The following is a 23878-nucleotide window of genomic DNA, read 5'->3' as shown; positions in this document are numbered from 1 at the left end:
AGCGCAGACAGGCGAGCAGCGGCAGGATGTGAACGCCGGAAGCGCGAACAGACGGCCCGCACTTTATGCAGCAGCTCTGACATGTCGGGGTAGTTGTGAATGAACTTCTGCACCACCAAATTCAGCACATGCGCCAAGCAAGGGATGTGCGTCAAATTGGCTAGTCCCAGAGCTGCAACGAGATTTCGCCCATTATCACACACCACCAGGCCGGGCTTGAGGCTCACCGGCAGCAACCACTCGTCGGTCTGTTGTTCAATACCCCGCCACAACTCCTGTGCGGTGTGGGGCCTGTCCCCCAAACATATGAGTTTCAGAATGGCCTGCTGACGTTTACCCCGGGCTGTGCTGAAGTTGGTGGTGAAGGTGTGTGGCTGACTGGATGAGCAGGTGGAAGAAGAGGAGGAGGAAGCCGAGAAGGAGGAGGTGGCAACAGGAGGCAAAGAATGTTGCCCTGCGATCCTTGGCGGCGGCAGGACGTGCGCCAAACAGCTCTCCGCCTGGGGCCCAGCTGCCACTACATTTACCCAGTGTGCAGTTAGGGAGATATAGCGTCCCTGGCCGTGCTTACTGGTCCACGTATCTGTGGTTAGGTGGACCTTGCTACAGATGGCGTTGCGCAGTGCACACTTGATTTTATCGGATACTTGGTTGTGCAGGGAAGGCACGGCTCTCTTGGAGAAGTAGTGCCGGCTGGGAACAACATACTGTGGGACAGCAAGCGACATGAGCTGTTTGAAGCTGTCTGTGTCCACCAGCCTAAATGACAGCATTTCATAGGCCAGTAGTTTAGAAATGCTGGCATTCAGGGCCAGGGATCGAGGGTGGCTAGGTGGGAATTTACGCTTTCTATCAAATGTTTGTGAGATGGAGAGCTGAACGCTGGCGTGTGACATGGTTGAGACGCTTGGTGACGGAGGTGGTGGTGGTGGTGTTGGTGGTACATCCCCTGTTTGCTGGGCGGCAGGTGCCAACGTTCCTCCAGAGGCGGAGGAAGAGGCCGAGGCGGCAGCAGCAGAATAGGCCGAGGCGGCAGCAGCAGAAGAGGTAGCAGGGGGAGCCTGAGTGACTTCCTTGGTTTTAAGGTGTTTACTCCACTGCAGTTCATGCTTTGCATGCAGGTGCCTGGTCATGCAGGTTGTGCTCAGGTTCAGAACGTTAATGCCTCGCTTCAGGCTCTGATGGCACAGCGTGCAAACCACTCGGGTCTTGTCGTCAGCACATTGTTTGAAGAAGTGCCATGCCAGGGAACTCCTTGAAGCTGCCTTTGGGGTGCTCGGTCCCAGATGGCGGCGGTCAGTAGCAGGCGGAGTCTCTTGGCGGCGGGTGTTCTGCTTTTGCCCACTGCTCCCTCTTTTGCTACGCTGTTGGCTCGGTCTCACCACTGCCTCTTCCTCCGAACTGTGAAAGTCAGTGGCACGACCTTCATTCCATGTGGGGTCTAGGACCTCATCGTCCCCTGCATCGTCTTCCACCCAGTCTTGATCCCTGACCTCCTGTTCAGTCTGCACACTGCAGAAAGACGCAGCAGTTGGCACCTGTGTTTCGTCATCATCAGAGACATGCTGAGGTGGTATTCCCATGTCCTCATCATCAGGAAACATAAGTGGTTGTGCGTCAGTGCATTCTATGTCTTTCACCGCTGGGGAAGGGCTAGGTGGATGCCCTTGGGAAACCCTGCCAGCGGAGTCTTCAAACAGCATAAGAGACTGCTGCATAACTTGAGGCTGAGACAGTTTCCCTGGTATGCATGGGGGTGATGTGACAGACTGATGGGGTTGGTTTTCAGGCGCCATCTGTGCGCTTTCTGCAGAAGACTGGGTGGGAGATAATGTGAACGTGCTGGATCCACTGTCGGCCACCCAATTGACTAATGCCTGTACCTGCTCAGGCCTTACCATCCTTAGAACGGCATTGGGCCCCACCATATATCGCTGTAAATTCTGGCGGCTACTGGGACCTGAGGTAGTTGGTACACTAGGACGTGTGGATGTGGCAGAACGGCCACGTCCTCTCCCAGCACCAGAGGGTCCACTAACACCACCACGACCATGTCCACGTCCGCGTCCCTTACTAGATGTTTTTCTCATTGTTATGGTTCACCACAACAACAAATATATTATTTGGCCCAATGTATTGTATTCAAATTCAGCGGGATATAAATTTGAGGCCTAGTATTTAGGCGCTGGGTGACCGGTATGGATTTAGTGACAGAATTAGACTTGGAAATGCACAGAAGCGTGTGTGTGAAGTTATTCTGAATGACCCTATGTGCACCTTCAATATTATATACCCTTTTAGGGATAGATTTCAAATAGCTCTGATATAGCAGAAACCACTAAATTATGAAATTGCTAAATTGGGAATTGTACTTCAACCCAGAACAAAAAATGTGCTTTGACGGACACTAAATATCTTGCCCAGCAACAACAGTACAGCGGTGGGTAACGAGAGATTTAGAGGGATTTAAATTTGAGGCCTAGTATTTAGGCGCTGGGTCACCGGTATGGATTTAGTGACAGAATTAGACTTGGAAATGCACAGAAGCGTGTGTGTGAAGTTATTCTGAATGACCCTATGTGCACCTTCAATATTATATACCCTTTTAGGGATAGATTTCAAATAGCTCTGATATAGCAGAAACCACTAAATTATGAAATTGCTAAATTGGGAATTGTACTTCAACCCAGAACAAAAAATGTGCTTTGACGGACACTAAATATCTTGCCCAGCAACAACAGTACAGCGGTGGGTAACGAGAGATTTAGAGGGATTTAAATTTGAGGCCTAGTATTTAGGCGCTGGGTGACAGGTATGGGTTTAGTGACAGAATTAGACTTGGAAATACACAGTAGCGGGTGTGTGTGAAGTTATTCTGAATGACCCAATGTGCACCTTCAATATTATATACCCTTTTTGGGATAGATTTCAAATAGCTCTGATATAGCAGGAACCACTAAATTATGAAATTGCTAAATTGGGAATTGTACTTCAACCCAGAACAAAAAATGTGCTTTGACGGACACTAAATATCTTGCCCAGCAACAACAGTACAGTGGTGGGTAACGAGAGATTTAGAGGGATTTAAATTTGAGGCCTAGTATTTAGGCGCTGGGTCACCGGTATGGATTTAGTGACAGAATTAGACTTGGAAATGCACAGAAGCGTGTGTGTGAAGTTATTCTGAATGACCCTATGTGCACCTTCAATATTATATACCCTTTTAGGGATAGATTTCAAATAGCTCTGATATAGCAGAAACCACTAAATTATGAAATTGCTAAATTGGGAATTGTACTTCAACCCAGAACAAAAAATGTGCTTTGACGGACACTAAATATCTTGCCCAGCAACAACAGTACAGCGGTGGGTAACGAGAGATTTAGAGGGATTTAAATTTGAGGCCTAGTATTTAGGCGCTGGGTCACCGGTATGGATTTAGTGACAGAATTAGACTTGGAAATGCACAGAAGCGTGTGTGTGAAGTTATTCTGAATGACCCTATGTGCACCTTCAATATTATATACCCTTTTAGGGATAGATTTCAAATAGCTCTGATATAGCAGAAACCACTAAATTATGAAATTGCTAAATTGGGAATTGTACTTCAACCCAGAACAAAAAATGTGCTTTGACGGACACTAAATATCTTGCCCAGCAACAACAGTACAGCGGTGGGTAACGAGAGATTTAGAGGGATTTAAATTTGAGGCCTAGTATTTAGGCGCTGGGTGACAGGTATGGGTTTAGTGACAGAATTAGACTTGGAAATACACAGTAGCGGGTGTGTGTGAAGTTATTCTGAATGACCCAATGTGCACCTTCAATATTATATACCCTTTTTGGGATAGATTTCAAATAGCTCTGATATAGCAGGAACCACTAAATTATGAAATTGCTAAATTGGGAATTGTACTTCAACCCAGAACAAAAAATGTGCTTTGACGGACACTAAATATCTTGCCCAGCAACAACAGTACAGCGGTGGGTAACGAGAGATTTAGAGGGATTTAAATTTGAGGCCTAGTATTTAGGCGCTGGGTCACCGGTATGGATTTAGTGACAGAATTAGACTTGGAAATGCACAGAAGCGTGTGTGTGAAGTTATTCTGAATGACCCTATGTGCACCTTCAATATTATATACCCTTTTAGGGATAGATTTCAAATAGCTCTGATATAGCAGAAACCACTAAATTATGAAATTGCTAAATTGGGAATTGTACTTCAACCCAGAACAAAAAATGTGCTTTGACGGACACTAAATATCTTGCCCAGCAACAACAGTACAGCGGTGGGTAACGAGAGATTTAGAGGGATTTAAATTTGAGGCCTAGTATTTAGGCGCTGGGTCACCGGTATGGATTTAGTGACAGAATTAGACTTGGAAATGCACAGAAGCGTGTGTGTGAAGTTATTCTGAATGACCCTATGTGCACCTTCAATATTATATACCCTTTTAGGGATAGATTTCAAATAGCTCTGATATAGCAGAAACCACTAAATTATGAAATTGCTAAATTGGGAATTGTACTTCAACCCAGAACAAAAAATGTGCTTTGACGGACACTAAATATCTTGCCCAGCAACAACAGTACAGTGGTGGGTAACGAGAGATTTAGAGGGATTTAAATTTGAGGCCTAGTATTTAGGCGCTGGGTCACCGGTATGGATTTAGTGACAGAATTAGACTTGGAAATGCACAGAAGCGTGTGTGTGAAGTTATTCTGAATGACCCTATGTGCACCTTCAATATTATATACCCTTTTAGGGATAGATTTCAAATAGCTCTGATATAGCAGAAACCACTAAATTATGAAATTGCTAAATTGGGAATTGTACTTCAACCCAGAACAAAAAATGTGCTTTGACGGACACTAAATATCTTGCCCAGCAACAACAGTACAGCGGTGGGTAACGAGAGATTTAGAGGGATTTAAATTTGAGGCCTAGTATTTAGGCGCTGGGTGACAGGTATGGGTTTAGTGACAGAATTAGACTTGGAAATACACAGTAGCGGGTGTGTGTGAAGTTATTCTGAATGACCCAATGTGCACCTTCAATATTATATACCCTTTTTGGGATAGATTTCAAATAGCTCTGATATAGCAGGAACCACTAAATTATGAAATTGCTAAATTGGGAATTGTATTTCAACCCAGAACAAGAAATGTGCTTGAACGGACACTAAATAACTCGCCCAGCTACAGCACTAGGGACAGATTTAGCTGGATATAAATTTGAGGCCTAGTATTTAGGCGCTGGGTGACCGGTATGGATTTAGTGACAGAATTAGACTGGGATATGGCCAAAAAATGAACAGACTATTGCTGGTTAAATGCACTTGGTGTGACAGCTTCACCCTGATGTAGGCTTTAGCCAAAAAACAACCACACCATTGAGGGTTAAATGCACTTGGTGACAGGCGCAGCTTGCCCCTGATTTTGTATATGGCCAAAAAATGAACAGACTATTGCTGGTTAAATGCACTTGGTGTGACAGCTTCACCCTGATGTAGGCTTTAGCCAAAAAACAACCACACCATTGAGGGTTAAATGCACTTGGTGACAGGCGCAGCTTGCCCCCGATTTTGTATATGGCCAAAAAATGAACAGACTATTGCTGGTTAAATGCACTTGGTGTGACAGCTTCACCCTGATGTAGGCTTTAGCCAAAAAACAACCACACCATTGAGGGTTAAATGCACTTGGTGACAGGCGCAGCTTGCCCCTGATTTTGTATATGGCCAAAAAATGAACAGACTATTGCTGGTTAAATGCACTTGGTGTGACAGCTTCACCCTGATGTAGGCTTTAGCCAAAAAACAACCACACCATTGAGGGTTAAATGCACTTGGTGACAGGCGCAGCTTGCCCCTGATTTTGTATATGGCCAAAAAATGAACAGACTATTGCTGGTTAAATGCACTTGGTGTGACAGCTTCACCCTGATGTAGGCTTTAGCCAAAAAACAACCACACCATTGAGGGTTAAATGCACTTGGTGACAGGCGCAGCTTGCCCCTGATTTTGTATATGGCCAAAAAATGAACAGACTATTGCTGGTTAAATGCACTTGGTGTGACAGCTTCACCCTGATGTAGGCTTTAGCCAAAAAACAACCACACCATTGAGGGTTAAATGCACTTGGTCGCAGCTTGTGCTGGCGCACCACAAGACACAAAATGGCCGCCGATCACCCCAGAAAAATGAGACTGACAAACGGTCTGTGCAGCCTAAAAACAGTGAGCAATTGAGGATCAGCAGCTCAATGATCCACAGCTGCAGATCGATCAGTTAATCAAGTCCTTTGGAGGAGTTAATCTGCCTAATCTCGCCCTACTGTCGCAGCCGCAACCTCTCCCTACGCTAATCAGAGCAGAGTGACGGGCGGCGCTATGTGACTCCAGCTTAAATAGAGGCTGGGTCACATGGTGCTCTGGCCAATCACAGCCATGCCAATAGTAGGCATGGCTGTGATGGCCTCTTGGGGCAAGTAGTATGACGCTTGTTGATTGGCTGCTTTGCAGCCTTTCAAAAAGCGCCAAGAAAGCGTCACAAAAGCGCGAAGAAAGCGACGAACACCGAACCCGAACCCGGACTTTTACGAAAATGTCCGGGTTCGGGTCCGTGTCACGGACACCCCAAAATTCGGTACGAACCCGAACTATACAGTTCGAGTTCGCTCATCCCTAGTTGTATTTCATGTGCAAATTCTTGACATTTAAAATTGAAAACCCTATACATTGGCATTTGTCTCTTTCTTGATATAAGGGGAGATTAATTCCGATAAAAAGATTGCTGTGTTTATTCACTGTAACATTTTTCCTGCTCATCCTACAAATGTACTTAACATAATCTGAAGTGGCAAAGAATGATGAGGGGATTGTGCGTCACTACCTTGCCAAGGCTTCTGACAATATAATACAGGAAAGACATAGGTTGATTGTGAATATTTTATAATACTCCTGTGTTTCCTTCTTCCTTAGAGCTCATCACTTTGCAAACCATTGTATCATTATACAACTTTTTCCTCTTCTCACCTTTTGCTGTCAGCTTCATAGTTTGGAATCTTTTGTGTTTTCAAGTTAATGTTGTTTATCAGTGGTTTAAAAGTATTCCATATAATAGACAGGTAATAAACATAATATTGTGGTATAAAGTTATGACTTAATTTTGTTATAGGGTATATTTCAAATTCCACATTCCACAGTGCAAATGCTGAGGATCTGCCAGCGGCATTGTACAGCAGCAGTGAAGTAGACTTAGTTTTTTTTTTTTTTTTTGGGGGGGGGGGGGGGGAATTCTTAAAAAAACAGCATTGCAACTCAATTGTGCTGTGGGTTTTCATTTTTCAGTATATTAAGTCATGCTGCAGGTTTTACTCATGGATTTTAACTTGGATATGGAAATTTAATAGCAGAGTAATCCCATGGGAATATACTCTTAGAGAGTTTACTGTATAACATTCTGTTATCAGTAACAAAAGCCAACTAAACTTATATGGTAAACTTTGTTGTGTATCTTGTCACTATTATGTTTGTTTATGTTTGCATAAAGAAAATTCTCATTAAAATTGAAATGCTAAAATAGTTTTCTAGCTGCAGCAATGTACAGAGGCCCAGGGAATTAAAAGGTAAGCAGGTTCCAATTTGTTAGTCTGAACTTTATCTTTAAACCATTAGAGCAGGAGCGAGAGCCAAGCCCCCACTCTCCGCTTAGGGTTGGGTGCCGTAATAAGTAGGCAGCCCAGCCTAACCCCACTAAATGATCACAGTAAAAAGGTGTACTGGTGGTCACTAAGGGGTTAAACATCAGTGTTTATTAAAGCTTCTTGTTTCAAACAGATGTGATGTGCATAATGCTTACACATTTCAAACCCTATGCGGATAGGTTTTGGTTGCACAACCCCAATATTTTCCTGCAGGGTAAAAAGTTGTAAAACAATAGCAAAAATTCTAACATGGATGGAACTGGGACTTATTAAAGGAGTAGTCCAGCGGGATACAATTTTTACATACTGTATAGCTCAAAATGGGTTAAAAAAAATATAAGCATTACTCACTTTCTTGACAACTGTTGTTCTGACGCATAACCATCCCTGCTGCTCTCCACATCAAAACACAGAACGTAGAAGGAGGTGCCTGCTCAGTCAATCAATGGCCACAGTTGTGACTTGCCTCAGCCAGTGATTGACTGAGCAGGTATCTCTAGGCAAGTCCTACATGTAGTTTTGGGATCATGAAGTGGAGATCAGGAGGGATCGGTAAGCATCAGAAACACAGTGGAGGGGAAATTGGTTAGGGTGAGTAAAGCTCTTCCTTTCTTATTCAATCTGAACCATATCTTAAAGAATGTATCCTAATGGACAACCCGTTTAAGACTAAAAAAAACATAGAAAATGAATTATGGGATACTAATATCAAGTAGACAGGGGAGGATTGGCCATAAACACTACAGGGAAATTTACCGGTGAGCCAATATCCCTGGGGGCCACCAAAGCCCTCCTCTCTGCCACTGACCGGGTACATAATAAGCTCTCAACAGTAATTAAGATTCAATTACTCATGTACCCGACCACATGTCCTCCTGAATTAAACTGCTGTGTTCTCACCTCCTAGGCCCCCCCCTAGACAACTGGAGGAGGGGGAGAGAAGATGGTAGCTATTGATGGCCACCACAGAGGGCCAGCTTTTGGGGCAATATATTGTGCTACACTGTGTTATTTGTTTCTGCTGGGACAGTATTTTGCACCATGGCATTGTTGACTCCGCCTAATTGTGTTGCCCCGCCTTCTGTTAATTTGGACCTGTCTACAAAATGGGGCCACTTTAAGTGCTCAGTCCGCCCCTGCAAGTAGATCAAAATGAATAAAGGTATATATATTTTTTAGGCTTGTTAACCCTGTAAGGACCCATGACGTAGCTTTTCGTCATGGGTCCGATCCCTAAACATGGCGCCCGCTCGCACTTGCAGTGGGCGCTTTAGCCACAGGGTTTCTGCTTTTTTAAATAGCAGAGACCCGTGGCACATGTACGCGATCAGCCATAAAGCTGATCACATGCATCTTACCCTTTAGATGCCGTGGTCAAATGTGACCACGGTATCTGCGCAAACCGAAACCGGAAGTTGCTTGCTTCCGGTCTGGTAATAGCTTTCCCTGGCTGAGATTCGCTAATTGGCCGAAGCCTCAAGCAAGCTTCAGAGTCAATTAGATGTATATATCAATACAGACCACTAGGCGGCAGCGTTGTATTGATATAGTGCAAATTAAGATTTCAATGATGGCTATTTAGCCATTGCTGAATACTATGGGCAATTGAATGATTGCCAGTTATTGTCACACAAGGTGACTTACAGAAAGTAAAAAAAAGTTAAAAATAGTTCAAATCACTTAACAAATAAAAAAATAAACATCATGGGTATCGCCGCATGCAAAAATGCCTATACTATTAAAATAAAACAATATTAATGGCTTGCGGCAAATGGCGTAGCGAGGGGGGGGGAAACTGCAAATTTGCAATTTTTTGTCACTTCAACTACCCAATATTTTTTTAATAAAAAGTGATCAAAAAGTCTAACACACTTAAAATTGGTATCACTGATAAGAAGAGATCATCCCGCAAAAAATGAGCCCTCACACAGCCCCGTATATATAGCTACAAAAAAGTTATAGGGGTCAGAATAAGCAAGAAAATTTTTACAAGCTTGGTATCATTGGAACCGTACTGACCTGGGGAATGAAGATAACAGGTCCATTCTACTGCATAGTGTACAGTGTGAAAAATATAAATAAAAACCTTTATCAGAATTGTGTTTTTTCCCAACTCTACCCCGTTTGGAATTTCTTCCCCGCTCCTTACTACATGGTATGCAACCGTAAATGGTGCCATTAGAATGTAAAACTTGTCCCACAAAAAATAAGCCCTTATAAGGCTATGTGAATGGAAAAATAAAAAAGTTAGGACTATGAGAAGGCGGGGAGTGAAAAACAAAAACACAAAAATGGAAAATCCCAGGGTCCTTAACTTGTGTGGCTCGGGGTCAAATTACACTGCAAACAGCGGTAACCCCGGCCACACTTGGGACAACCATGAGTTAATTTGAACTGTGCAGGGATGGATGCGGACAGAACACAGTGTGCTATCCGCATTTCTGGAACGTGGCGCAAACTTCTGGCCACAGCTCCAGAAGTTTGTACCGCTCCGGGTACATAATTAATGAAGATATCGTACCGCCAGGGATGTTAAGGGGTTAGAATAATGTAGAAAGAGCTTTAAATTGAAAAATATGACAGAATAAAAAGACATCCATATCTGATTATATGGGTTGAAAATCAAATATTTGCACTTTTCATGCTGGCATTATTTTTCCAATCCCAGTATGATATACCGCTGGCCTTTAATGCCTTTACAGACAACACACTCAAGGAATATTCTGTATTTTAAAGTGTGAAATGCTGTATTAAATATTTAATGCAATACAGACATCCAAGTCAATTCTCTTCATGTTTTATTGTGAAGGAGGAAATTTTGTTTTCAAAGGATGTTGACAATAGAACATTTTTAAGATGCGGATATATAACTTCACCCTTTCATGACTTAGGAAGAATGACTGAATATGGATTTACTGTACTATGTATATAATTCACATTGGAAATAAAGTATGCATGTGAAACTTAACAAAGTCTTCAGTGCTGCTATTAACTCTTGAAGGGGCTTTTCAAGATTAGAAAAATATGACAGTCTTTGTTTAGAGAAATATAACCACTCTTATCCATGGGGTATGTCCGATATTGCATCTCAGCCCCATTTGTCTTACCGTATACTGCAGCAATAGCTTATATATTACTACTTTACTGCAACTTGAAATGTGGACTATAGTTCCTTGACTTCTGATATATGCATATGCATATATCTGTCGCTAAGGATATCCTTCCTAGCATTCATAGTATCCTTTGCAACATCCATAGGTATCAGATTGCTTAGATCTTACCTCAAAGTAGATTTGCCACTCATGTTAGGGCACGCATAAGTCTATGGGGTTGCTGTAAGGGTAATGCACATGGCAACTTAACAAAGCCATAAGAAGCCCAATTTATGATAAGCATTTTTTGAGAGTGGTCAGAGTAGCAGGCCAATTGCTTTGAATAGAATAGAATATTGTTTTTTGAGAAAAACTTTACTCATTTGTTTCAGCCAATGTGTATGTGTAGTCAATGGGGAGAGGGGAGGTAGCCAGTACCAGAAACCTCTCCTGGTGGCTTATGTTCTGGGAAAACAAAAGTATCTGGTAAAAATATTCTCTTCACCTGTTTCTTTCCTCCCTCGGGAGAGTTGGGAGCACATTACAATGTTGGCAGCAACCTCTATTCTCTGTGGGTTCAGCCAACAATAAACTTATGTATATTGGGGTCTTTAGACCTAATATCAGGAAAAAAAAGTGTGAGTTCAGTTTGTCCATCACACTCTCCAATAGTAAAGTATCTCTTGTGACACAGTGAGAGGTTTTGTCTGGGAAAACAGGTGTTTTCCTCCCAGCATGTGCTGCTGGACTAATTTACATCCAAGTGAGGTCAAATACCGGACCAGATTTTAAATGCCAGTCTGGGTTTGAATAGTCAGCTGGGCTCAGAAGCCATGTCTCTGTGTTGGGATCTGGGAGCCTTGTGTCTGGATGAAGGCTTGCTGTCTGTTTGGCTGCTTTCAGCAAGGACTCTTTGAGGCAGAATTGCCGCATGGTGTGAATTACCACCAACACCGCAAGGTGACTTTTAGTTTAAATATGACTGCTTGTTTTGTCACTTGCCTAAAGTGTGACTAAAACAATGAACTGTTTGATCCAAAGAACTTGTTGTTGACCCTATACTGCGTCCGTGAATCCTGTCTACCAGAGTGAGTCCCCACACTCTTACTATTACTAAAGTAAAAGCAATGTTACAGAATCAGTGCTGCAAATTAGTCAGTAGTAATGCTAATTGTCTTTAGATTTATGATTGGTTTTTAGCTTTGTCAGTTTAGTAAGATGGGAGACTTGCTCTATTGGGATAATTGTTTGTGAATATGATCCCTGATATCTTAGAAGGCCCTTTCAGTATGGAAGATATAAGCTAAATGTGTAACTGTAGAATCCTTTTGAAAAAAAGACATAAAAATTGTAAAAAGATTTTCTTCCACAGCCATATGTCACTTAGTGAGCTCAGCTGTCTTGGGAGTTTTTACATTTCATATAGAGCAGTTGTTTGAGACAAACCTTTAAGAAAATAGAAAATGGGTTGTGCGTCATAAGGAGGTCAAGAGTTTGGTGGGCTTATTTTAAGAGGACCTACAGAACATCATACAAGATGATAAGACTGTGTGTTTCTAATTTTTAATCTGTGTGTCACGGACATCTAATTGTGGTACAGTGGTAGTATGTGGGTTAATGGCAAGGACTTCCTTATATCCCATAAACAAGCAGATGCTACAGTCATTTACATTTTTTCAAAGAGTGGTAAAAAACCGGAGCATCAAAATTAATTAAACTCTGCTTAATTTGAAATTATAGACTTATAAAATGGCCAGTTTTGCATGGAAGAAAGATAATCAACTGTCTTTGTGCAACATGATCTTATTAACAGGTACCAACATTAGGAGCATCTTAGCAGACAGACTCAACGCTGCAGGAGTTCACACCCAGCCACATCGGCAAGCTTCAGAGATTAGGAACCTCTCTTGGTCATGCATGGCCAACCTCTTCCAAATATCATTCTGCAGCATTAAACTATTGTAACACTGCCTGCCTAGAGCTTGCTCCACAGTAGACACTCATTACGGAACCAAGTTGTGGCTAGATGCTATATTTTTTCTTGACCACTCTTTCAATGGTGGACATACATTGTGCATTGCTAGTCGTTTCTACGTCTCAATATCAAAATGGAGTTCGGACCAACAGGGCAATTACAATTCCAGAACAAATCCACACAAGTCAGTGTACATTCTTTAAAAGGGTTATTCCAGTTAGATATCTCCTATTTTGTAAAAAAAGGGCACAACTTTAGATTTTTAGTGGTTTGGCCGCTGGGACTCCAAGCCCTCACTGATCACTAGAACAGGGGCTTTGTACTCCTAAAATGAATGGAGCTGCAGGTTAAGCATCCCCTATGTCCTATAATCAAAGTTCAGAAGATCATCTTCTGCCCATCTCCTGAGGGCAGGGTCTGGCCTGCTAGTACTGCAGTACTGTAGGTCTCTCTGTCTGCATACACGTTCAAACCCACACTCCCTGTTAATGCCCCCTTCAAAATACTTCCCACGGCAGCATCATGGTGCAATGCTCAAAACCTTAACATTGACCCCACAACAACATTTATTTATTTTAGTCACTTACATAGCACTAACATATTCTGCAGCACTTTACAGACACTATCATTCCTCAGTGGAGTTCACAATCTAAGTTCAGTATGTCTTAGGAGTGTGGGAGGAAACCCACACTAGCATGAGAAGAACATTTACACTCCATGCATATGTTGTCTTTGGTCAAATTTGAACCTAGGACCCCAGTGATAAACACTGAACTACTGTGCGAGGCCTATACTTTTCATCATGGAAAGCCAGGAAACTTAATTTCCTTGCAACCAAGAATAGTTTGAGTGTTATGCAGGGCAGCCGCTTGCAGTGGTCCACCTAAAAGTGAGAAGAAGCATTCAAACAACAAAGGAAATAACTCCACTATGAGAAAACATAGGGAACCACATACATGGATGGGAGGAAAAAAAGATAACACTTACCAGGCACGCCAGTTTTAACAATGGTACATGTGTGATGGAGAGGAGGCTGTTACAGATTTTGTATTGGAATCTACAAATTACAGCTCTACTTATAGAATATTGCAAAAATTATAGCATGAACAGTACTACAAGCAAAGTCAGCAATCAAGCAAAACTTGATTCATTGATTTCATTAATTTGTTCGTAATGGGAAAACATAAAATTTTTTGTAATAAGCAACAGAGACAAAACATCAGCTAATAAAGTTTAGATTGTATAGTAAGAAACCGCTCTGCTCAACCCACTATGCTGGAAGTAGATCTACAAAGGTTTGTGCTGAACCGCAAAGTCACTCAACCTTTGTCAGCCTTCTGGTCAGTTGAACAATGAGATAGGTATGAAAAATCTATGTCTACTTCTTTTTCATTATGCTTTCTGTACAATGGTCATTTTCAGATGTTAATGCAAGGGATCTGCAGAGTCCAAGCGCACAGCAGGTGTCTGACCCCTCAAACAGAATGAGGGCTTAAAGAACGGCTCGGGTGAAAAGCCTCCATGAGTGTCAGATAGTGCTTCATGTACCTCGTAAGCTACAGGCTGATAACATTGATCTATTCAACATCAAACAATTCACTGTATGAAAGCAAGAACTTGTGTCTGATTCTCAGCAGCCTCAGTCATTTGTGTTATTTCTAGTGACTGGCAAATACAATTAGTATTATACATATGTAACAAAGGATGAAAGGGGTTTGTCAATTCAGCAAATAGCATTTATTATGTAGAGAAATTTAATACAAGGCACTTACTAATTTATTATCACCCATATTGCATCCTTTGCTGGCTGGATTCATTTTTCCATCAGATTATACAGGGCTCGTTTCCATGTAAACGACCACCCTGCAATCCATCAGCTGTGGCAGTGCTTGCACCAGCCTATGTGAGCTCTCACGGTCCCAGTCACCAGAGAGGACGACATTTAGTGTGTAAGCATGACCGCTGCTGATGGATTGCAGGGTGGTCATAACCATGGAAATGAGCAGTGTATAATGTGATAGAAAAATGAATCCAGCCAGCAAAAGAAGCAATATAGGTAATAAAAATACATTAGTGCCTTGTAATATTTTATCATACGTTAATATGAGTGGTTCAGGTCCAATAGGATTCGACAAGCTTTCATAGAAGTCAGGCAAAGACTATGCAGTTTTAGAAGACAGTTATTAAAAGGCCATTGATACCTATTAAAGATACATATGGTGTAAACTCGGCAGAGATAATGCGTTCTTAATAAGGATCATTTATTCTCTAGCAAACCCTCTATTAACATTACATTTTCTTACCATTCTACTTACTTACTACTAATGTCATGCCAAGGAAAAAGCCCAGAACATCTATCTCAGATACCAACTAGAGCCTTGTTTGGATAAATTGTATAGTCTGTGTAATGATCAAATCCTAATTTGCTGTATGAATGCTTCAGAATTACAAATGAGAACACATCTGTATAGTAGAAATAATACTTCTAGAAAGTAATACCATAAGGATATATGGGCTTTCATATCTATTTCTTCTGTGTAGCTTGCTTGAAGTGGTGCTATTCACAAAATAACATTGTGTGTGTAGAAAAGGGTTAAATTTTTTAATGGAACCCTAATGGAAGGGTTCATTCTTGCGTTGACTTGCTCTAGATATCTTATCAAACATCGTAATGGTTTTAAGGCTACTCGGAGACCATTATACTCCTCTATCTGTGAACATACACGTTATAGATAGAAATCGGTTGACAGTTCAACAGCAATCATTTTGGCATGACACAGCCAAGAGCTATGTCTCACAAGTCCCTCCCGGCTGTTCCATACACATACATGTTCAGCTCGGAAAATGTGCATGTTTATTCAATGGTGAGAGGGGAAAAAGCCAGTGCCGGACAGTTCTGGTGGCAACTTATCACATTGGAGAAAAAAAGCATCAGGCGAAAATGTATATATTCTTTCTGATCCTTGTCTCTCCCGACATCATTTGTCAGGAAAGAGTCGGAAGCTCCTCACACACATTTGACTTTGAGCCGAACCTGCCATTTTCAGGGCAATTGGCCAACAAAGGATTTATACCTATGACACTGGCTGACTTGTTACATGTGCACTTGGCAGTTAAAGGCATCTGTTTTGGGGCCCATGTTTATGTGCCCACATTGCTAAAAAATGCTAGCCCCTCTGCACTTTGATTGACAGGCCAGTGAGTTAAATCTTCATCACACCTGGTCCTGACTTCCCCTAAAGTTAATTGAGGTGCAGAGGGCGGAGCAGATGCAGAGAGGGCAGAGCCCCTAGGTGTAATGGAAATGCCCCCGTTGCTTCTAGAGGCTCACTTGCATATATTAAAGCATCATTTTTCTCAGCAACATGGTAACATATAAACATGGGACCAACACAGATGCCTTCAGCTGCCAAGCGCACATGTAACAGATCAGACAGTTTCCAAGGTAAAAATCTCCTGACAGATGTCTTTCAAATGTGGCTGACTTCTTTTCAGACAATGGTGATAGATCAAACCCGCCATTCTCAGCGTGTCTATGGGGGACCTTCAAAAACTGGTACAGTTGCAATAAAAAGTATGTGAGCCCTTTGGAACGATATGGATTTCTGCACAAATTGGTCATAAAATGTGATCTGATCTTCATCTAAGTCACAACAATAGACAATCACAGTCTGCTTAAGCGAATAACACACAAATAATTAAATGTTACCATGTTTTTATTGAACACACCATGTAAAGATTCACAGTGCAGGTGGTAAAAGTATGTGGACCCTTGGATTTAATAACTGGTTAAACCTCCTTTGGCAGCAATAACTTCAACCAAACGTTTCCTGTAGTTGCAGATCAGACGTGCACAACGTCAGGAGCAATTCTTGATCATTCCTCTTTACAGAACTGTTTCAGTTCAGCAATATTCTTGGGATGTCTGGTGTGAATCGCTTTCTTGAGGTCATGCCACAGCATCTCAATCGGGTTGAGGTCAGAACTCTGACTGGGCCACTCCAGAAGGCGTATTTTCTTCTGTTTAAGCCATTCTGTTGTTGATTTACTTCTATGCTTTGGGTCGTTGTCCTGTTGCAACACCCATCTTCTGTTGAGCTTCAGCTGGTGGAGAGATGGTCTTAAGTTCTCCTGTAAAAAGTCTTCATAAACTTGGGAATTCATTTTTACTTCGATGATAGCAACCCATCCAGGCCCTGATGCAGCAAAGCAGACCCAAATCACGATGCCCCCACCACCAAACTTCAGAGTTGGGATGAGGTTTTGATGTTGGTGTGCTGTGCCTCTTTCTCTACACATAGTGTTGTGTGTTTCTTCCAAACAACTCAACTTTGGTTTCATCTGTCCACAGAATATTTTGCCAGCACTGCTGTGGAACATCCAGGCGCTCTTGTGCAAACTGTAAATGTGCAGCAATGTTTTTTTTGGACAGCAGTGGCTTCCTCTTTGGTATCCTTCCATGAAATTCATTCTTGTTTAGTGTTTTATGTATTGTAGATTCGCTAACAGGGATGTTAGCATATGCCAGAGACTTTTGTAAGTCTTTAGCTGACACTCTAGGATTCTTCTTCACCTCATTGAGCAGTCTGCGCTGTGCTCTTGCAGTCATCTTTACAAGACAGCCACTCCTAGGGAGAGTAGCAGCAGTGCTGAACTTTCTCCATTTATAGACAATTTGTCTTACCGTGGACTGATGAACAGCAAGGCTTTTGGAGATACTTTTATAACCCTTTCCAGCTTTATGCAAGTCAACAATGCTTAATCATAGGTCTTCTGAGAGCTCTTTTGTGTGAGGCATCATTCACATCAGGCAATGCTTCTTGTGAAAAGCAAACCCAGAACTGGTGTGTGTTTTTTATAGGGCAGGGCAGCTGTGCCCAACACCTCCAATCTCATCTCATTGATTGGACTCCAGTTGGCTGACACCTCACTCTAATTAGCTCTTGGAGATGTCATTAGTCTAGCTGTTCACATATTTTTTCCACCTGCACTGTGAATGTTTACATGGTGTGTTCAATAAAAACATGGTAACATTTAATTCTTTGTGTGTTATTAGTTTAAGCAGACTGTGATTGTCTATTGTTGTGACTTAGATGAAGCTCAGATCACATCTTATGACCAATGTGTGCAGAAATCCATATAATTCCAAAAGGTTTCACATACTTTTTCTTGCAACTGTATATACTAGATAATGGCTTCTTGCCTATTGGGCTAAGAAAGCTAAATCCAAGTCTTTACTTGGATTATGATGTGCTAGGGTAAATTCATCTGTTGAAGGTTTTACTACAAACTCTTCTGCAAATCTGGGACAACACCTGCATTACTCCATGTGAATTTGCTTGCAGATTTACAGCAGATTACACCCTGCACATCGCAATGGGAGGAAACTGGTAAAAGTCTTCAGTGTTGCATGTCAATATACTCACGGAAAACTTTCTGCAATGTGCTGATGAGATTAGCTGAAATCTCATCCACTTTGCTGTCACTGTACTGTAATATCTTGTGAATTAATGCCCACAAATCTATAAGAATGAATGTCTGGATAAATCCTTAAGGGGTTGTGTCACTTCAGCAAAAGACATTTTTCATGTAGAGAAAGTTAATACATGGAACTTTAGTCTACTTTCACACTAACGCTTCTATTTTCCGGTATTGAGATCAGTCAGAGGGTATCAATACGGTAAAAAAACGCTTCAGTTTTGTCCCCATTCATTATCAATTGGGACAAAACATAACTGAAGAGAACGGAATGCTTCAAAATGCATTCCGTTCCATTTGGTTGTGTTCTCATACTGGAGAGCAAACCATAGCAAGCTGCAGTTTGCTTTCCGTCATGGGGTGAAGAGCAAGTCGGATCGGATCCCTCATGACCCACAATGCAAGTCAATTGAAAATGTATCCGTCCCCTAATTGACTTTCAATGGAGTTCATGACAGATCCGTCTTGGCCATGTTAAAGATAACACATCTGGATCCAATAATAACGGATGCAGATGGTTGTATTATCAGTAACAGAAGCCCTGCCGGATGCAGCAAAAACACTAGTGTGAAAGTAGCCTAATGTATTTTGATTGTCCATATTGCCTCCTTTGCTGGCTTGATTTATTTTTCCATCACATTATACACTGCTCTTATCCAGGGGTTACGACCACTCTGCAATCCAACAGTAGTGGCCGTGGTTGCACACTGTAGGGAAAGGCGCCAGCCTTTCTAGTTGCCGGAAACATGGGAGCATGCAGAGGTTGGGGCCTTTTCCTACTGTGTGCAAGCACTGCCACCGTCGTGTGGAATGTTTCAAACAAAAAGGTACTGCACCATTTTTCATCAGAATACTTTAACCCTGAAACCAAGTTAATTGTCCTAACCATAGCTAAGTACTTGTGATAAATATTGCATTTACTTTTCACATTACATCTTGTGTATGGACTGAGTTCTTTATAGTTGACTCTAATCCATCACAATACAGGGGCTTATTTTATCTATGTTCATGCATTGTAAAGTTACAGTACAGTCCAGTGAATACAAGAAGAATATAGCTTTTCCTTATTAAATAATGCAGCACCATCAAGTCAGCATATATATCGTTCAATATATAAAAGGATCTAACTAGTCCGATCGCTGAAGTCAGACGTTTGAGAAAGAAGGCAGCTCCAGGAAATCTTTAAAGTAAAATCTTTTGCTATTTCTAATACAGGGGCTGAGATTGGCATTCAAAGAACTTTTCCTGTGTCATGCCCCTCCCCCACAAGCCCTGCACTTAACCAAATAAAATGCTTTTTTGGCCTGGAGTGTTCCTTTAGTTTAATTTTTATTCTACAGAATGTAGCATTTTTTTAAAGACCAGCCTGTCTGCGCAGTTAACCTAGCACACCTATGATGTTTTCGACGTGCGTAATTTACGAGGAGGCGCAGGCCTCATTATATATTAGGTGCATGGTCTTTAGCACCCGTATGAACTTCCACAATACTTATAGAAACATAGGTAGCATTAAGTTCCTGTCCAAAATTGATCACCTTGCCGTGGTGGGCAGTCACAAATAATTTTTCGCACAAAATGTATTTGCCGAGAATCTCACATTTATATAATATAGCATTAGTACTTGTATATTTTTTATAGTGAGCATGGCATTATTTTCTAGACTTTGTTTTTTGTGCATGCAGAGTACTGTTGATTTACGTTTCATTTTTGTGTGTTATATGTTTGGTAACATCAAACATTGTCATAATGTAAAATATACATTTCAATGTTTCGAAATAAAAATGTATCACATAGAGCAGCATTTGATTGTAGGATTTGCCTAGTAAAATGAGGAATTAGTCAAGGTCGTGTGGCGGGCACTGTGTATACAAATCACTTGCAAGTGCCAGTGATTGTGTGGCATTGCTATTAGGTCTGTTCTCCTCAAGGGAAAAAACTGTGTCTTTTTCACAGTCCCATTCACATTATCCTTGACAGTTTTACCTGACTGAGGCGGGCAGAACATTGAGTTTGATTCGTTTGGATCATACAACAGAAGCAATCAATCCCATACAACTTGACCAGCCAGTCTTGCTTAATATTCTCTTCCCAGAGGCAAAGAGTGTAAGAAAAAAAATGAAAAAAGCATGGCGTACTGGTGTAGGTCGAGGAGAGCCATGACAAACCAGGAGGGTTGAAGACAATAAAAGATATAACTTCTGACAAGCGGAAATGTCTTATGTCAAAGACACAGGCTGAAAAGTCAATTCAATGCCAACGCGAGACATCTTGGCTTTAACAGAACTGTGTCATAGTCAAACTGCGTATGTATACAACAAGCATGAGATCTGAGAAACTGAAATAGGAGATAGAGATACTAAACACAGACAGAGCGGGGAAAAGGAAAATGGAATGAAAAGTGAAAAATAATTATAGTCATGAGGTGGGGTACCTGTGAGCAGAAAGGAAGAAATGAATATTATCACTGTCACTCCTTTAGAGATCATTACAGGCTATGGACACCTTTGGGAGTATTATTTTATTATTACACTATATTTTTTTGTTGCGAAACAATATTTTTTCAAATATATATTTTTTTTAATGGTTAAAGGGGTTATCCAGGGAAAGATTTTTATGACGTATCCTAAGGATAGGTCATCAGTATCATATCTATGGGGGTGCGACATCAAGGACCCCCGGTGATCAGCTGTTAGAAGAGGCTTTGAGTGCCACCGCCTCTTCCTAGGCCATGTGATATCAATGTCCATCAGACACATGGCCTAGTTGCAGCTCAGCCCCATTCAAGTCAATGGGGCTGAGCTACAATACCAAGCACATTCATTATATCAGATATTCATTATATCCATATTCACTAATGATTTAGTAGTAGGGTGGAAGTTCCTATAAAACCAATGCAACATAAAGTAGTAGAACTTACTCGAGTTGTAAGGCGAAATCAACTCTTTATAAGTGGTCAAGCAAAATATGCTTTTGTATTTCTTTTGGCTAAATATCAGTGTACTACATAAAGTGTATTTAATCCATGAGAGGAGGGCACAAATATCACCAAGTTCTGATAATATTCTCAGACTTCTGATTCTTTATACAACAGACCAGCTGTAGAATTGTCAGATGTATTACCACAACTGAACAGAGCTTTGTGAGGGATTGACATTTAGATGTAATTTTTCATTTTCACCATTTTAAAACATAAACGAAGAACATAGATTTAAACAGAACATCAACATTTGGTCAAAGAAGAATCAGCCGACTATTATCTATGATTGTTTCAAATATATATCCATATTTTTTAGAACTTTTGTCATGTGAACTATGCAATCCAACACATGCAACTGACACATGTACTTAGGCCAATATTTCGGCGAAAGAGATAACATTTACTGTAAATCACCTTTACTTTGGCCTTGGTTTCTGATCTTGCTCATAATTCATAATTAACTTTTTCATCCTGAAAATCTGTATAAATACATAGCGAACAATCCCCTTAAGGGGGTTCTACAAACAACCTGTCCTAGATTGTGAGCAGGACTGGTGGCCTTCATATGAAGAGCTACCTAGGGGGTGGGGCTTCACTACACACTACATTCTGGCCCTTGCATATATTGGGGAGTGTTCCTGTCAGGTTGCTCAGCCATGATGACATATTGTAGGCAGGATCGCATCATTACCATCTATTACAGAGTAGTGTAGTGAGTAGTGAGGCCCTACTCCCTCACCTTACTAGGCATCTCTGTGAGTCGTGGAGTAAACCAATCCTCCTCACATTCTAGGACCGGTTACTGGCACCGTTTTAAACCATTCCTAGAGGACCCTTCAAAGGGGAAGCCCGGAATTGGCACAATGAACTCATGGCAAGCTTTTACCTTGCCTAAGTTGCTGTTAAGAAAGAAAGCCCCTGGCTGCCTACCCATTGACCATGAAAAAAGGAAGTAAATTAGAGATGGTCATGTGGTTTACTCATATGACCACTTTATTAGCTGTCCATGGCAGCATCCTCCTCTACACAGCCATAAAAGACGTGACTGTCACCAATTTGCTTCCAGTGGGTGGGGCCACCAAGGTGCTACGCTGTTTAGATCAGGTGAGCTAAAAGCAAGATAAGAGTTTATTGTGCCACATCATGGACTATATGGAAATTTAGGTTATATCCTTATAAAGTGTCCAACCCCATTAGAGTCACATATACAATCCGCTCCCACGGATTCCCCACCAGAGATGGTCATGCTGTGTAAGTAGAAAACCTAAAACTCAGAAAGCACCATGGTTGTAAAAGCGGCATGTGAACATGAGGTAGACACAATGTGGGTTTTCTACTGTGGAATTATGGTTGGAAAATCTGCAGTGTGTCTAGTAGCACCAAAGCAAATCACAAAACTTATGAAATCTCACCCTTACCAGAATGTAACTCGTGGAGTTTGTCACAGATTTGTTTTCCCCATTGTGCATTAGATTTACAGCAACTGTGGCATGGACTATAACCTAATACAACATAAATTGGGTCAAATTTACAGTGCCTTACCTGGTTCTGTGATTGTCAGCACTTTCTCTCTCAGCCTCAAGCAGTTCCTCTACCTGCGGATGCAGCATTCCCCTGTAGAAGGATTTGGAGAGGAGAATTAACAGTCCAAGGCAGAACTTTGCCCCCATTTCTTCTAACTCCTTTGTTCCAACCTGTAAACCCTGTGAAGGATGCAGATGATATGGAAATGAGTAAAGCACAATCAATCTTAAAGATAAACAGCTAGTACCAAGCATGTGCACATTAATTGAACTGAATCCCATGAAATCATTAATAACTTCTATACTTGCATTTAAATTCTCCTGCAACTGTTTGCAGATGAACGACCTGCACTATTTATCTAATTGTAAAGTTCTCTGATGCCTTAAACTTTTCCTCACTTTGTTTCCAAGAGTATATAAAATAAGTAGATGCGTGACTTGTTGCTTACTGAAATAACAAGTGAGAGATTCAGAGCAGCTGCTGCTGTAGCATGCCAAGAAAAAGATCAATATATAGATGGCAAAATAATGGTGAATGGTCCTGGAAATTTACTGGCAATACTTGACTCTGTAAAAGCACTGGCCATCGTGAAATGTGTCTCCAGGAGTTAAATATTGATTAACTCTCCTCAGAATAGGTAATCAATATCAGATCAATGGAACTCCAACTCCTGGCACCCCTTTCTATCAACTGATAAGCTCGGATGAGTGCTGCGGCCTCCTCTTTCTCAACCTGTGATGTCACGTCTAGTGTTGAGCGAAGCATCCGAAGTTTAGGAAATATTTGATTTGTCACAAATCCAAATTTCCTCACTGTTCATGGAAACAAATAATTTTTCCTAAAATGGTGGCTAGAGTTGTCTCTAGCCTCACCTCATCCACTTGCTCTCACAGAGGCAGTCCGCTCCTCTCTTGAGTAGAAAAAACATGATGAAGGACCTGCACTGAGTGTGATCATGTCACCGCATGCTCCCAGCAAGATCCCGTGACAGCATCATCGTCACCATGTCCTTTGGCAGGTCTTTTCAAAGAGGCGCAGACTGATCGTCGATGGGTTCCTGGTTTAAGACCCCTACGGATCAAATTCTCCTGAAAATAGATCCTCAGTATTACTCACTTGGAC

At 41.5% G+C, this 23878-nt stretch overlaps 1 protein-coding gene across 1 annotated transcript in view; it reads right to left on the bottom strand.

Moving 5' to 3' along the window:
* The window catches only part of AGBL1 (AGBL carboxypeptidase 1), a 1106789-nt gene that overhangs the window by 338781 nt on the left and 744130 nt on the right, over positions 1-23878 (bottom strand). The window contains exon 22 of the mRNA XM_044279459.1: positions 22775-22935. Within this exon, the coding sequence (XP_044135394.1) occupies positions 22775-22935 (161 nt within the window). The remainder of the gene's footprint in view (positions 1-22774; positions 22936-23878) is intronic.

This window comes from Bufo gargarizans, chromosome 2 (genome assembly GCF_014858855.1).
Source record: "Bufo gargarizans isolate SCDJY-AF-19 chromosome 2, ASM1485885v1, whole genome shotgun sequence".
NCBI lineage: Eukaryota > Metazoa > Chordata > Amphibia > Anura > Bufonidae > Bufo > Bufo gargarizans.
This window is presented reverse-complemented; position numbering and strand designations above follow the sequence as displayed.